The sequence below is a fragment of the Carcharhinus amblyrhynchos genome, chromosome 14, assembly GCF_965287045.1.
Source record: "Carcharhinus amblyrhynchos chromosome 14, sCarAmb.v2.hapA, whole genome shotgun sequence".
In the NCBI taxonomy this organism is placed as follows: domain Eukaryota; kingdom Metazoa; phylum Chordata; class Chondrichthyes; order Carcharhiniformes; family Carcharhinidae; genus Carcharhinus; species Carcharhinus amblyrhynchos.
The window spans coordinates 19985933-20002341 of record NC_137337.1 but is presented as its reverse complement, the minus strand read 5'-3'; the positions used below and the strand labels follow the sequence as shown (position 1 = coordinate 20002341).

The 16409-nt window shown below is 41.1% G+C and overlaps 1 protein-coding gene across 2 annotated transcripts in view; it reads right to left on the bottom strand.

Moving 5' to 3' along the window:
* Nucleotides 1–16409, bottom strand: part of prima1 (proline rich membrane anchor 1) — a 57106-nt gene that overhangs the window by 13509 nt on the left and 27188 nt on the right. For both annotated transcript variants that reach the window (XM_080202358.1, XM_080202359.1), the window contains exon 4: nt 767–896. In XM_080202358.1, coding sequence (XP_080058484.1) covers nt 767–896 — 130 coding nt within the window. The remainder of the gene's footprint in view (nt 1–766; nt 897–16409) is intronic.

Below are 16409 nucleotides of genomic sequence, written 5' to 3'. Positions count from 1 at the left end.
GTTCTTGTTGTTCACTTTGCCAATATCTTCCCCATCACAGAATATAATTATGCATCATAACACCAGATACCAAATAGCTGGCAAACTGTCTCAACAATGGAAAGGTCACTGTTTAGGAGTGCTGTTGAGCTGGAAGGGATAGAAGGGATTGTCCTGGATTTGCATTCTAGTAAATTCCCTTTGTGGTGGTGGTTCACAGATAGGTGCAGAGGAGACCATTTGGCCCATCGCATCTTTACCAGTTCTTTGGTAGAAATGTAAGGCAGCTGTGCCACCATGTCGCCCTTGTTCTAGTAAAAATCCACTCACCTTTCACCAAGGCATATAGCTATCAAGAATGCTGATTAACTTAACAATATGTATACTATATAAAATGAAAAGCAGTGCAAAGTAAAGGCACTAAATGTTGTTCAGTTCTGCAGTTCAATTAGTGTTCCCAAACTTTCCAACTTTGTTCTTCAAGTTTATGAACTGAAAATATGGAACATTTTTTGAAATCACAAAACCCATATCCCATATATTCTCCTTCACACTTCACAATAAGCAGACTATGTTGTGGTAACTGTACAATGCAAACTTCAGGTCTAACTATAGTAAAGTTATTATCTTATATAAAAGGCCACATTTTGGATCGATTTTACTCAAACCAGTAAAACGCTAAGGAAGACAAATGTCACAAAAATAAACGCCACAATGAATCAGTGGAAGACACACACATACACACAAGCCAAATTGGCTCAACAGAACCAGAACATTTTAGACTTACCTTTTTATTGCTTTGTAACAGATAATTACAGCTATCACCAGGAAAACAAGCGTGGCACAACCCACTGCGATTAAAATGACCATGTCTGTCCACCAGGGCTTTAATGGAGGATAATCTGTTGGTTTAACAGCTGTATAAAAACAAGAGAAAAGAATATATTGTAGTTTTTTTTGTACGTTGTGAATTTGCATTCATGTAATAAAGAGTGATCTAACTGGGCTGGTAGAAACAAGAGTATCACATCTGCCTGAATACACAGGTGGAATTTCCCCGATCCGCCCATCAGCAATGGAGTCATAGCGGGCGGGAAATGGACCACACAAGGATCTGTTGACCTCAGGCAGGTTTTGGGGTAAGTGAAGCTGGAAAATCCACCCATAGTATTTGAAATGAAATGAATTTACAATTTCCTAAGATGGCAACGCGTTGTTTACTGCAGGCTCCATGGGCGTTTTTATTACACGCTTTGAATGACATTGTTGTACAATAAAGGCATGAAGCAGGTTAGTAGATTTCACTTTGCATTGGTTCTTTTCCAACCTGAACTTCCTCTTGATTTTGGTTGAAAGGTCACTGCATTGTTTTTCTGTTCTATTTGTATGTTTATAATATATTTTTATGCTAATATGTTTGCACAGATCTTCTTTTGTTCATTATTTTGAAAGCGTCAATAGCCTGTTTAATTATTTCAAATCCATGAATTCCTCTAGTGCTGTGTGAGGAAAACTGCCTTCATCTGCATAGTTGAATGTGTTCTTCGATACAGAATCGCGAGCGTACAAGTTTAAGCATCTGCCTACATTACATGAAACAGGTTACATGAGAAAGAATAATGGCAAAATTAAAACCTAAAGTAGTTCACATTAAGCAATGTGTAACTTCTTCAAAACTTCCTTAATGTTGTTAAACCTGTGATGATCTGAAATTATTTAAGAATGTGAGGCTAGTTCCTTTATCTACATGCTGCAAACACAAAGCACATCTCACTGTCGATATTTCCACTTCCATAGCAGAGAGAGTGTTGCTTAATTAGGTGTTTTAAAAGAAATCTGCTAGTTGTTGTGCTTGAAGTGGCTGATTCATTTTTCTAACACTTTGTACCTCTGACCTGATGGAAATAAAAATCCGGAGGTTTCTTTAAAAAGGGGCTGGGAATCCACTCCGCTGCTTTACTGCCCTGGCAAGGTAAGTGAAAATGTTTCAAATAGTTCGCACACAACCTGGGGGGGGGGAGGGAATTCAAGGCTAACAATTATTATTAGGAAAAGTTGTTCACAAGATGAAATCAGCAGTGACAGGACAAAATAAAGAACACAGTGTAGAAAGTAGAAGCGGCCTTGAAAGAGGGTTAGATTAGGAAGCATAAACACTTCTGTTACATTGGAAATTGAAATCTGGGAGTTTGGCCAGAAGGAACGTCTATGGGAAAGTGTTTCCAATCTTGTAAAAATTATGGTTAGTGTACAAGGCAACAGACTAAAACAAATGATAAAGCTTTCATGTGTTTACCTTGTTTGAGACATTTTGTAAATCTTTTTATAAATCAAGGACAAACAGATCTTGGGCCTCATTTGGTGAATTTTGATATCTTTGCAACCTTCTACGTGCCAGCTGCCACAGAAAGCTAAACACAGTTAAAATAGCGTTACAGGGAATTGCAATGGGAGGTCATTTGGTTTTGTGCCCGCCATTGACAGTCACAACAATACTTGGTTTGACCTAAAGGGCTGAAACATGCAAGCCCAATAAAACACAGCAACAATTAACATAGCAGCTGAAATGTGAAATGTTCTTCATCTCATTTAATCATGCAATTTGGGATAAGTAATCGAATATAACCCTTGAATGAGCAATTTGAAAATGAAAGGAAAAGAGAGTATTTTACTGCCAGGCAAGCTGTAATTGTCTCAACTGTGCAGAAGTATTTGAAATTGGTCTAAGTTTTCTAATGGGCTTAAGATTCTCCACAACTGTGAACTCCTCAGATAAAACAACAAGCGAACGTCAGACAAATGAATTCATCATTCGGAAGTATGTCCCAAGGTATAAATTCAGAACCTAGGTTCTTGTGCTGCCTGAAAACTCTTAAAACTCCAAAAATGAGTGGTGCTGTTTAACCAAATTGTGTAAAGTCACATCATAGAATTCCTACAGTGCAGAGGAAGGCCATTTGGCCCATTGAGTCTGCACCAACTCTTCAACAGAGCGTCTAACTCATGCCCTATCTCTGTAACCCACCTATTTACTCTGCTAATCCCACTAACCTACACATCTTTGGACACTAAGGCTGGAATTTTAATGGCATGTCCGACCTGATTCTGGGGCAGGCAAGGCTCGGAGAATGGCATTCTCCATTGGCCTTGGGTGGGATCGTACGAACCTCGAGCAGACATGCCAGTAAAATTTGGCCAATCAACCTTACCTGCATATCTTTGGACTGTGGGAGGAAACTGGAGCACCTGGGGGAAACACACGCAGACAATGGGAAAGTATGCGGTCTGCACATAGCCAGTCACACAAGGCCGGAATTGAACCCGGATCCTTGGCGATGTGAGGCAGCAGTGCTAACCACTGTGCCATCGTTGTACATTATTTCCATGCAATAAAGAGAAAATGGAAGTGAAGTCTTTTTTTTGTCACCTGTCATTTATTTCCAGAAATTTTGTATGGTAAAATTACTATCCAGCATGCTCCCAAGAAAGAGTGGTGGCTTTTAACCAAAATTGTCAATTATTGGGGAGTTGCCTTTACTGCTGGAACATGGTGCAATACTTGTAACATAAATTTTTAAAGGATTAAAGTACAGTACATTAAAACAAGTGAAGAATAAGTTAACATACAGGTACCAAACAAGAAGGAAAGTACAGCACTTTTTATACTCTAGTGTCAATTTACCTTCTGCCTTATCTACATGAAAAGGAAGTGCAGAATGTGCAAATGCATAACCTCTTGTGCAGAGTAATAAGTTGGCTTTCAGCAACTGTAATCACTGTACTAAAAGCTGAAGCAGCCGCAGCCCAGTTATTTTCTCACGTTCACTGAAATCTTCTCTGCAGCCTTTTTCAACATCCTTGGCTACAACCCATTCACAACACTATTATTCCTGTATCACTAACAGGATATGTCATTTCACCCCCCCACCTTATCAACTTCAACCCATTCTTCTGTCTCACTTTCACAAAGTTTCTTGACTGGGTATGCTGAAGGAATATCATTCACCATTTTAATAATTTGGGCTAATTGTATTTTTTCTACGTCTTACATTATATCCTTCAAGCTCTCCCTCATCAGAAGAGCCTTCTGCAAACAAAGCACCGAGCAACAAATTTTTCCACGTGCTCCATAAGGTTTCACTTCTCACTGCATCCAGACACTGGCCACAATTAAAGTTGCAACTTTTAAGCCACAGTGAAACTGGAAAGTTCCCATAAAGTGCCTTCATAATTGCTTGACTTCCTTGTGAAATCTCTTTTGTAATAACATTTAAAAGTTTATTTATTAGTCACAAATAAGCTTACAATTAACACTGCAATGAAGTCACTGTGAAAATTCCCTAGTCACCACACTCCAACGCTTAGGGACAATTTAGCATGGCCAATGCAGCTAACCAGTACGTCTTTTGGACTGTGGGAGGAAACCGGAGCACACGGAGGAAACCCATGCAGACACGGGGAGAATGTGCAGTTTCCGCACAGACAGTGATCCAAGCCAGGAATCAAACCTGGGTCCCTTGCTGCTGTCAGGCAGCAGTGCTAACCACTGTGCTGCCCATTTTACATTCTGGATGACATTGTGGTTTTTAGGTTGTAACCCAAGGTTCTACGTTGTCACATGAAGCGATGTAGAGTAACTGTTTATTGATAACACAGGTAACTAAAGACGGCTCTGACTAAGTGCTATCTTCAGCCTGTTTTCTGCCAGACTCACAACTACACACTATTAACCGAATGTGACTAACGACATCGTAATGTTCTGTTTCCCCAGTCCCACACAAACCCTTACTGTCCCAAACACCTGAATACTCCAGGTTTGAGTCAATGAGGCAACCTTGGCAGGCTGGAAACTAGTAAAAATGCTACCGTTCATCAAGTCAGATTCATGAAGGGGAATGTCACAAAGGGCAGGGGAGAGGCAGCAAATGCAGAGAGAACCAAAGGGGAATAACAGTACACTTGGCAACCATTTCGTAGAAGCAGGTTCTACCTAGCAGCCTGTGAGGTAGCTTCTGTAGTTCTAAAGGATTAACACATGTATACCTTCCCTAGATGGTGCAATCATCTATCTACCCAAGGTGTTTCCTATTAGCAGGTTGATGTCTGCCTACATGTCTGTCTAAAACTGCTAATCTTGCATCCTGTGAAATACCTTTTGAAATGCTGGGTGAGGGGTTGGGGGGGTGGGGGTTAATCCTGCTGCCACACTCATGACAGTAATGTCTAGCAATAGAATACCTTTACTGGCTGCACTGAGGTGATCCAATGGTGCTTGGAAATTTTCGGATTCTGAATAACTTCTGAATGACTTCCAGCTGGTAAAGTGACAATTTGCATGCGGGGAATATCAAAAATTCCAGTTAATAGAACATTCTGGTCGGTACAGTGTTGGATAATATTACTGTACCACCTTCAAAGCAAATGCAAGTGCCACAGAGATATTTTATAAAGTGAAGGGAGTTGTTCCTTAAAACCACTTTGACTGGTGACCACAGGAGCTGCTGATGAATTCTGTGTGTCTGCCACACTCATGGCACCAATCTGTCAATGCGGTCCATTGACAGTCTCTAATCCCCTGACATGCACGTGCAGCTCACTCATGAGCAGATGTCAGTTGCAGGATGTCATCATTAGCAGCTATCAGTTAGGTCCTAGAAGCGAGGTTGGACTGCGTCACGGCAGCTGATTTTACAGGGGTGGCACAGGGTTTAGCACTGCTGCTCACAGCTCCAGGGACTAAGGTTCAATTCTGGCCTCAGTTAACTGATTATCTGAAGTTTGCATGTTCTCCCTGTGTCTGCGTGGGTTTCCTCCAGGTGCTCAGGTTTCTTCCCACACTCCAAAGATGTGCGGGTTAGGTGGATTGGCCCTGCTAAATTACCTTTTAGTGTCCCAAGATGTGTAGTTTAGATGGATGAGCCACAGGAAATGTGTGGGTTACAGGGATAGGGTGGGGTGGAGGGCCCGATTAAGATATCCTGTCAGAGAGTCAGTGCAGACTTGATGGACTGAATGGCCTCTTTCTGCACTTTAGTGATTCTAAAATTTTTGATTGCACTGTTCTAGCTGGCGTTCCATTCTCTGTATTGATGATTGTTTTATGTGAGACAAAATCTCTTACAAGTCAAACCAAGAATAAAAATCTATGAACATACTCATGAGTAAGTAGTATTTCCGTTCATCCTTATTGTTAGTCTGCACGCATTTGGCAACAACTGGTTTCCTTGGAGCCAAAATGCGGAGGAAAAATACTTGGATGCATTAAGCATAAACCATTTGAAAATAGATTTCTTGTGAAATCACAGTTAGCATTTCTGTCACTCTCAGACATTTTAAAAAACATTGTCAAGATTTTTTCAACTTTTTTTTAATTCATTATCGGGACATGGGGGTTGCTGGCTGTCCAGTATTTCTTGCCCATCCCTAGTTGAGTGAGGGCAGTTGAGAGCCAGCCACATTGCTGTGGCTCTGGAGTTACATGTAGGCCAGGCCAGATAAGGATTAGTGAATCAGATGAGCTTTTCTAACAATCGACAATGGTTTTGATGGTCAGCACCAGATTCTTAATTCCAGATACTTTTTAATGAATTCCAATTCCAGCATCTGCTGTGGTGGGATTTGAACACAGGTCCCCAAAACATTAGCTGAGTTTCTGGATTAATAGATTAGCGATAATACCACTTACCATTGCCTCCTCTTGATTACAAAATAATTGCTGACTTTGAATAATAGCTCTGTCACAAAATCCAAATGTCCAGGAAGGTTTCATATATGTCCTGAGAATTCTAGTCAGTCAATACTACTTGATGCAGCACGCACCACTGAGAATGCTAAAAGACAGTCCCAGCGTGAGTTAAATATACCGGAGAGCTGTGGGAGGGAAATCTCCATCAACAGGTAATGGGAAGAAAACTGTGAACAGTTTTGTTCAACTGCTGCAACCCACCTGGTGCAGGTAACCTGCTGTGCTGTTAGAGAGGGAATTTCAGGATTTTGACCCAGCGACAGTGAAGAAGCAGTGAGCTAATTCCGAGGGAGAATGGAATCTGACTTTGAGGGAAACTTGCAGGTGCTGGTATTCCCATTTTTCTACTGCCCTTGTTTTACTAGATGACACAGCTTGTGGGTTTTGAAGGTGCTGTTGAAGAGGTGGATGGCTGCTCTGCATCCCTGTAGATGTACACAGCCCTGCCACAGTGCATCGGTGGTGAAGGTAATGAATACTTAATATGTGTCAAGAGTGATAATCAAGCTGGCTGCTTTGTCTTGGATGACGACCAACTTCATGAGTGTTGCTGGAGCTGCACTCATCCATCAAGAATATTCCATCATGCTACTGATTTGTACCTTGTCGACAGGCTTTCGGGAATCAGGTTGTGAGTTACTCATTACAAAATTCTAAGCCTGTGATCTATTCTTGTATTCAGAGAGTCCCTACAGTGCAGAAGGAAGCCATCGCGTCTGCACTGACAACAATCCCACCTCGGCCCTATCCCCGTAACCCCTCATGTTTACCCCTCTAACCTATGCATCCCAGGACACGAAGAGGGAATTTAGCATGGCCAATCAACCTAACCTGAATACTTTTGGAATCAAACCCAGGCCCCTGGAGCTGTGAGGTAACATTGCTAACCACTGTGCCACCACGTCACCCGTGGTGGTCACAATATTCATATGGTTGGTGCAATTAAGTTTCTGATCAGATATTGATGATGCAGGATTAAGAGATGGTAAGTCAAGGAGAAATGGTTAGATTCCTTCATTCTGAAGATGGTCATTGCTTGGCACTTTTCTGCCCCGGATGTTACTAGCCACTTGTCAACTCAAGTCCGAATGATGTCCAGGTCGGTAGAATTAGAATATGAGAGGAAAGTGGCCAGGATTATGAAAAACAGATGGTCAGATATTCTGCAAGTATATAGAAAGAATAGCTAACTTAAATGTTGGTTCCTCATAGGCAGAGACAAAATAAAGCACAGGGGAAAAAAGAAGCAACAGAGACTTTGCACAGTTATTTTATAACTGTCTTCATGGTAGAACATACAAGTTACATAGCAGAAATACAGAGTAACCAAATAGCTACTTAGTCATGTGTTTGGGGTCTAGATGGGGCTTTTTGGGACTTGTCTATTCTCCTAAAGGAACCTGTGAGATAGTGGTTTGTTAAAACTATTACTCTTTGTTTACTGTAGCTACTATATAAATATTGGAACTCTTGCATGATGTAATGCAAGGGTCTGGCGCAGCCATATAGGGATAATGTGGGACTGAGTACAGTCCTGCCCATATGGTGGTATAAGAGGACATGTGAGCCACACTGAGGAGTCTGTCTAGGGTTGAATAGAGCCAGCAAACATGGAGATGGCTCCTAGCTTCAACCCATTACTGTATATGTGCGTAGTTTTTGTAGTTGATAAATAGATAGTTAACCTACTTAAAGCTACAAAGACTTCAGTCAGATCGATGGAACAATATACAACATCCTACAGCATGGTGACAACAAATGGGAAAATCGAAAACCTCACAAAAAAAACAGAAAAAAAGTAAAATTGTACAAGACTAAAGAAAAACTTGAAGGAGCATTCTGACCTGAAGAAAAGGATGATATGCACAAAGGAAAATTGCCAAGGAGAAAGACTTGGAAGCTGAAGGCAGGAATTTAAAATTCTTGCACTGCTGCAGCAGACTTCATTGAATTATGAGGAAGTCTACTGTCAACACCCACAGAGTGCTGATTCGAAAGACCTAGCAGGGATGAGCTTAAACTTTTAAATTCTAGGATACTGCAAGCCCTGAGAAACTTTTAAACAGCTCAATGCTCAGAAATTGCTGCTTAAAACCTATGTCAGTAAAATCAGATTGCCAAGACGGTCCCTGTTAATGTGGCATCTGAGCTCACTGCGAGAGGGAAAAAAATTTAATTTGGAAGAATTGCATCTAAAAGATAAATTAGTAAAGGCTAGAATTCAATGCTTTCATAATCCTCAAGCATGGTGTGGAAACAGAGAATTGTACAGCCAATCAATCCAAGAAGCCATTGTTTAAACATTTTATAAAGGCTCAACATGAAGGCCATTGCAAAGGGAGCTTGCCAAAATCGGCAAGGGCGGGAAAACCCTTTGTCTTCAAATTAACAGCAGTGCCAACTTAAATTCCAGCAACTCCTTAGAGCTGCACTTACACTTTAAAATTTTTAAACATGAATCAAAAATTCAACTTATTAGATCAGCTTAGATGCTATAATTTGTATGGCGAATCAACTTTCATGTTAATGAAAGGTGGCTTGGTGGCACAGTGGTTAGCACTACTGCCTTACAATGCTAGGGACCCAGGTTTGATTCCTGGCTTGGGTCAGTGTCTGTGCAGAGTTTGCATGTTCTCCCCATGTCTGTGTGGGTTTCCTGTGGGTGCTGTAGTTTCCTTCCACATTCCAAAAGACGTGCCGGTTAGGTGGACTGGCCATGCTAAATTCTCTCTTCGTGTACCCGAACAGGCGCCAGAATGTGGTCACTAGGAGATTTTCACAGTAACTTAATTGCAGTGTTAATGTAAGCTGACTTGCGACACTAATAAATAAATGCTTGAAAGATGAGTTTTTTTAAAAAGGAAAAATGAGAATCAGTGAGACACTGGAATGTCGCTCACAGGAAGTAGAACACTCGAAAGAGGACTTGAAATGCTTAAATGATGAACTTGTAAAAACAAATTAAAACAGTAATGGATTTTCAATTTAAACTTGATGAACTTCAAGCATTCAGAAGTCTCCAGTAGGCACTGTGCTAGATGGCAGGAACAGGAGCCAGGATTGCTGATGAACCAGAACATCAGCAGTTGCTTGAAAGCAGAATGAACTACTGAAGGTAACAAACTTCTTGATCTTTGATCCAATCTGAATAAAGTGAAGGATGAGATATGCAATGTCCAGGCTTCAAAAGCAGAAAAGGTAAATATCTAATGAATGAAGAGTGTCAGGAGCTATCAATGACCATGGAAGAAGGTCAGAATTCTCTGAACAGGACTGGATACCCAGGTGAGGGCAGCATGATGACATAGTAATTAGCATTGCTGCCTCACATTGCTAGGAACCGAGTTCAATTCCCAGCATGGGTCACTGTCTCAGCAGAGTCTGCATGTTCTCCCTATATCTGTGTGGGTTTCCTCTGGGTGCTCCGTTTTCTTTCCACAGTCTCAAAGATGTGCTTGTTAGGTGTACTGGCAATGCTCAATTCTTTCTCAGTGTACTTGAGCAGGTACCGGACTGTAGCAACAAGGGGATTTTCACAGTAACTTCATTGCAGTGTTAATAAGCCTACTTGGGACACTAATAATGGACTCAAAAAACTTAACTAGGTGCTTATAGAACAGGTGAAGTAGTTTAGACTACTTTCAAGCTGTTAAATGCATTCTAACACTGTGGGTGGGATTTTCCGGCTGTGCTTGCCCCAAGACTGGAAAATCCTGCCTGAGGTCTGCTAAGACATTGGGCGGGCAAATTCCATCCCTGGTGTCCATTGGACTGTTCTGTTCTTTTTTCTTTTTTAATGATCCAGTCAGTGGGGCAAGCCACGCTGCTCAAATTTGACACGAATTTCCAATAAATATCTCAAATTTTCCCGCTTTGTTGTCAGGACTGGGAATTCTACTCTTCCTTTTTCTTCGGCATCTACTACAGTTGGCACAGTGAATGTCTATGACCACTATCATCTCCAATTTCCTTGCTAATTTTGTGAGGAGAATGAGAGAGTTCTTAATATTTCTGTGATATCATTTTCATGTTGTCATATACTAGGAAACAGGTCCAAGTGAATGAATATGGGTGTGACAGGCTTAATTAAACTGGAGACAATCAAACTGCAGAGGTCAGAACATCAATGAAAGAGGTGTGAAAGCAAGTGATTGAAATGGCAATGAACAGGAGGCTGGAGAAGCAGTTAGACCAAATATTTACATTAGGCAAATAAGAGGAGTGATTTTAAAGTTGAGTGTTGGATTTCAAAGGAAATATACAATTGGGAGACTGTAAATGTATGAGGCAAAATACTAAGTTTACTTTATAAATGTAGTAGTCATAACTTAATCTTAAAACATTGATCAACTTCTAAAAAAACACTGAATTCATTCAGAAAAAGGCCATCTGGTCCATTGATTCTGCACCAACTCTCTGAAAGAGCATCCCACTCGGGCCCTCCCCTCCGTCCTATCCCTGTAACCCCATACATTTACCATAGCTAATCTATCTAATCTACACACCTTTGGACATGAAGAGGCAACTTAGCATGGCCAATTTACCTAACGTGCATATCTTTGGATTGTCAAAGCAATAGAGTGGAAGGTCAAAGGGGAAGATATATTTAAAGCGAGTCTGAAGGCTGTTGTGGGTGGCTGGTAGATCTTGAACAAGACAATCTGGGTTGGATCCAGGCCTGTGAACACTAGTTTTGCTTCCACCCTGAGAAGGTGGCAGCTTGTGGAAAATTTTCCTTTGAGCAGCAGGTCATTCGATAGATTAAAAATCTATGAGGACCGTTGGTCATAATAAGAGGGTTTAGCTCTGAATTTAGTTAAGCCAAATTTTTTTAGAAATGCTTGTAGAAGTACTGTTAATTGTGTTAAGGTGTTCTTCTGTTATTTTGCTTTATCTTTATTTTAACAAACATTTAACTTTAATATTTAAGATCACCAGAAGTGGCCTGAGAGTTACTTATATCAGATACCTCCTCATAATGTACAAATTGCTAACCATTGTGGCAGATTGTTTTAAGTTACTCTTTGGGATTTGGCAAGCTGGCACTTACCATTTTCTGTGCCATAACATTTTCCATATGACCCTTTCCCTATATTTAACCATTTGTGTGAAATATGTTTTGGCTAAAACAACACCCTTCCTGTCTTTCATCTAAATACGTCTTAGTGTTAACTGGAATGCCATTTCTGAATTCTACGATAATCATATTCAGTTACATCTATTCTCGCAGCAGGCTGTAACCAGTGGAGTGCTGCAAGATCGGTGCTAAGGCCTCAGCGACGCGGGGAGGGGCTAGAAAATCCTGGCCTTACATCTCTTACCCTGTCACGTCTGTTCTAGTACACAAGGTAGCATGACATTAAAATGACAAATAGATTATCAGTAGCTACATAAAGGCTAATGACAAATTGGATAATCACAGTCAAAATTTGAAACTGGGTTTCAACTGGGAAACAGATGTTGTTCTGGCTTAAGTTATCAATCTATATTTACGTGCAGACTGCAATTTTTCCATTTGAAAGGAGAAAGGAAAAGTAGTCAGCTTTTCTTTATTCCACATCGTCTTTCATCTGTTATATGTCACTGTCCTCCTTGCTCACAAGATAAATTCACTGAAAGCGATTCAGAAATCAGTGGTGGTTGAAGTGATTGCAGGAACACTTCATCTTTGTTTTTTCAATCTAATCTCACCACAAAGCATTTTCAAATTTACTTTGTTATCCCTGAATGAACATGGACAACTTAATTATTGTACTGGGATAAAAACAAAGAATGCTATAAAACCTCGGCAGGTCAGGCAGTTGAATTTTGCCTTCATTGTCTTCTTCAGGTTTCTAGCACCCGCAATGTTTTGCTTTTGTATCGTATTGGAAATTTAGTTTAAGCTCGTGTAGGGTATGTCCCAATGACAAAAGATGGCGCCTCTGGTTGGAACTGGAAATAATTAACCATGGCCGCGATTCTCCCTGTTTTTTTCGAAGTGGTACCGCCATTGAGAAAGCTAGGGTGTGTCTCGCTGGCATTGGTAGCGTCTCACAGGTGGAATTCAGCCACCTCTGAAATGTAAAACCACGCAACTCATATTACACTCCAGCTGGCCTGCTTTCAGAGATCAGGGGCATTTTTGGACGGCACGCCAAATTCAGCTTTCAGAAACAAGCCCCCTCCATCCCAACTCAAATATAGTGACCCCCATCGGCAGACAAGAGGAGCATGCCCAAAGCCTCTGCACAGGGGGGCATCATCTCCCCACCACAAAAAGAATGGGTCAGTTCCCCCCCACACCAACTGCCCCCCCCCGCCCCATCTCCTCAAGGTGGTGACCATTCCCCATCAGCCAGAGGCCTCACACCACACTACACCCCCTACCACAAGACAGTCTCCGATATGGGGTCCCCGCAGGCCCCTCCCCCATAGGCACCCCCCTTGGGCCCCGCCTTTAGGTCCTACCTCTTACACTCTTATACTGACACCCTGATCTGGCTCCTTGGATTCTGAGGGAGATCAGTGAGGTAAGTTGTGTGCCCATGTGCCCCTCTGCTGCTGCCAACCAATAGAGGGAGTGTCCCCCAAGTGGACCTTGGGCTGGGGAGGAGGGAGGGAGAGCTGTTGACCTCAGGACACTCCCCTGGGATGGGGGAGGTCTCATGCTGGATTGCACTTCGTGCCCCAGAAAAAGCGGGGATCACTCTTGGCATGATGATCTCAGGCAGCTTTCTGTTCAAAATCTTCATTCATGTGTGTGTACCGCAAAACCTTGGACATGGCCTGGTTACTTTTATGTCCCTGGGCACCTGGAAGCCTTCATAATCACAGTGACATTTCCATTTTACAGAGACACCACATGTAAGTAGACCTTTTTGAAGTGTTTTGACTGATAGGAGATGTCAGTTTCACTGGAGGGATTTACTTTTTTGCCTGAATGAGCCACAGGTGCAACCCAGTCACTACGAACTGCTGTGATTGACAGCTCCAGAGCAAATCAAATAATTCATTGTTGATACAATCCATAAGCCTCAAAAACTTCCTCTGCTCTACACATCTGCCCACTCACCCCATTCTTTTAACACTTTTTTTGCCTCAAGTCGCTGAGACTTCCTGGAAAGTTCAAAGTCTTTGAAATGCTTTGTTTATATTCCATTTCACTCTTTAACTAGTCTCTTAATTGACATCGTGAGGCCATCACACAGCAAGCAGCAGCTTTGCTTGCTTTTGTCTCCCTTCATGGTTTAATGCATCTCAAGTACTTACTTTTGTTGTATACCACAATGTTTATCACAGGCTTGTTCTGACTGATAGGCTGAGGCTATTAAGCAGCAGGCAGGAGCTCTCACTTCCTCTTTTCTAATCGCAACATTTGTAAACAGGCTTGATCTTTGATCTGAAGACCTGAGCTGACTGTTTTATTTCCACATTAAGTCTTCTTCAAACACTCCTGCTGGAATCGCATGCCTGTACTAGAAGTGGCTTTCAGCCATAGAAGAGGCTGGCACTACTCCCCTTGCTCTCCTGGCAGTGACACCCTAGCGGCAGCAGGTGGGTGCATCGCAGGAGGACATTGAATCGGGTCCAGCTCGAAAATGACATTTAAATAACTAATTATGATTAATCATCAGGCTACAATCCTGATGAATATTGAGTGTGGCGACTAGGGGATTTTCACAGCAACTTCATCGTACTGTTAATATAAACCTACTTGTGACACGAATAAATAAACAAAAACATTAATTTGACAATACTTTCTGTAACTACATTAATTAGGCACTTGAGGTTGGCCTGTTAAAATATGAACTCCCTGATTAACAGCCAAATTGATGGATCAATCAGGGACACTCCAGGAGTGTCAGTTCCTCTGGGACACCCAGCGTAGACTGCTAACTGAAAGCACTCTGTATGCTGTTGTCAGATTTGTAAATAAAAGGATTTTGGTGAAGGGACTTCTGCCTCCGAGGACTTATTACACTTTCAAAGGCCTTAACCTCCTTTATCAATCTATCATGTGGAACTTTATCATCAAATTGCTTCTAAAAGTACAAAGAGATGACTTTCACTGTATAAGTTTCATTAATCTGTTTAGCTGTCTCTTTAAGGAGTTCTGATAGAAATGTGAGGCATCTACATCCATAATGGTTGTTCCTTATCTTCAGTTGAACATCAAAAGCAACCTGCAAAATTGCTTCAAACACTTTCACTGCCAAGATTGTTTGGATACAATGTTTATAATCACATTCTTAGCTATGGAAACAGTTCTGATAATTATTGCGCAAATCTACTAGTTTATAATTCCCACATTCTTAGCAATGGAAATATTTCTAATAATTATTATGCAAATCTGGTTTTGTTTCAGTTTTTTTCTTTGCACTGAATTGTCATCATCTAGATTGTCTGAAAGCAATCCAAGTGGTATACGTTAGATTTCCATAGTAAGATTAAGGCATCATCTTCATCAGTTAAAGTACAAGGTGAAAGAGATTAGTCTTTTTACGCAGAATGCAGGGTGAGATACAGAATATCAAAACTGCCGAGCAGCTGATAAAATAGACAAATTAGGAAATGATTTTAAAAAGGAACCAAAGTTGCATGAAGCTTAATCTGCGGACAATTAATTACTGAAGATAAAAGTAATCTAACTGAAGAATAACAAATTAATTAAGTGACTCAAGGATGCTTAATTTGGCTAAAAAAAGGGACATTGTAAATTTGGTAAAATAAGATGCTGGATAAGAAAATAATCCAACATCTCTTTGCCAATCTTTAGAAGAGAAACGTCGTAGAGAAGGCAAATCAAATCTTTCGGTACTTAGATGTGCCATGGGATAATGCTCAAGTAACCAATGTCTAGACTGTACAGCAAGTAGGCCATAGACTGACCTAACATGAGTCTGGGAATTTCTGTTGGTTCACCCTTTATTAAGTGGTTATCAGTGGTTGACTGTTGGGAGAAGAGGGGAATGGGGAAAAAAATTACTAAAGGAATCTGCAGGGGCTTGTGGGATTATTAATTAGGCAGGGTGCAAAATTTTGATTTCCCAATAGTCGGTTGAGATGTAGAGATTAAGTCAGTTGAGTTTTTGAAGTGTATCAGGCCTCAAGTTGTCCTGTGAGAGGCTCATACGTGTAGGTCATTTCCATGCCATCATCATTTGTGTAAAACTTATAAAAATTACACCCTATCTTCAAGATTAAGTCAATGGTGCATGAGAATCCCATTGTATCCTATTAATTCATAAAATTCATACTGAAAGTTAGTGGACAAGTAATATAATTAGCAACAATATAGCTGTTTCAAATGATCAGATCAGCCCTTGTGCTGGTAAATAACTCGAGAACTTGCATTGTTGGACTGTTGGCCTCTTCACTAGAAACGTTTATTCTGTATCATGAGATTGTTCCACCACTATGCTGCAAGCTATCTTCTTAAACCCCTTTCCCTGACTCCTACATCCCTAGGCAAGGAGTTTGTGGACTTTTTTTCACTCAAGTCGAGATTATCTTATCAATTGCCTCTGATGTGTGCATCCTTTTACCAGGCCAAACTTCCTCAAAGTTCTCTGCTGTCCTAGCTCTGAACTCACATCTTTCTCATTAATCTCCTCTCCTGCCCTCCCAGAGCTCAACCTCTCCATATGATCCATCTCCTGCTCCCTCCACCCACTTCCATTAACTTGCTGGCCACTCAACTTCC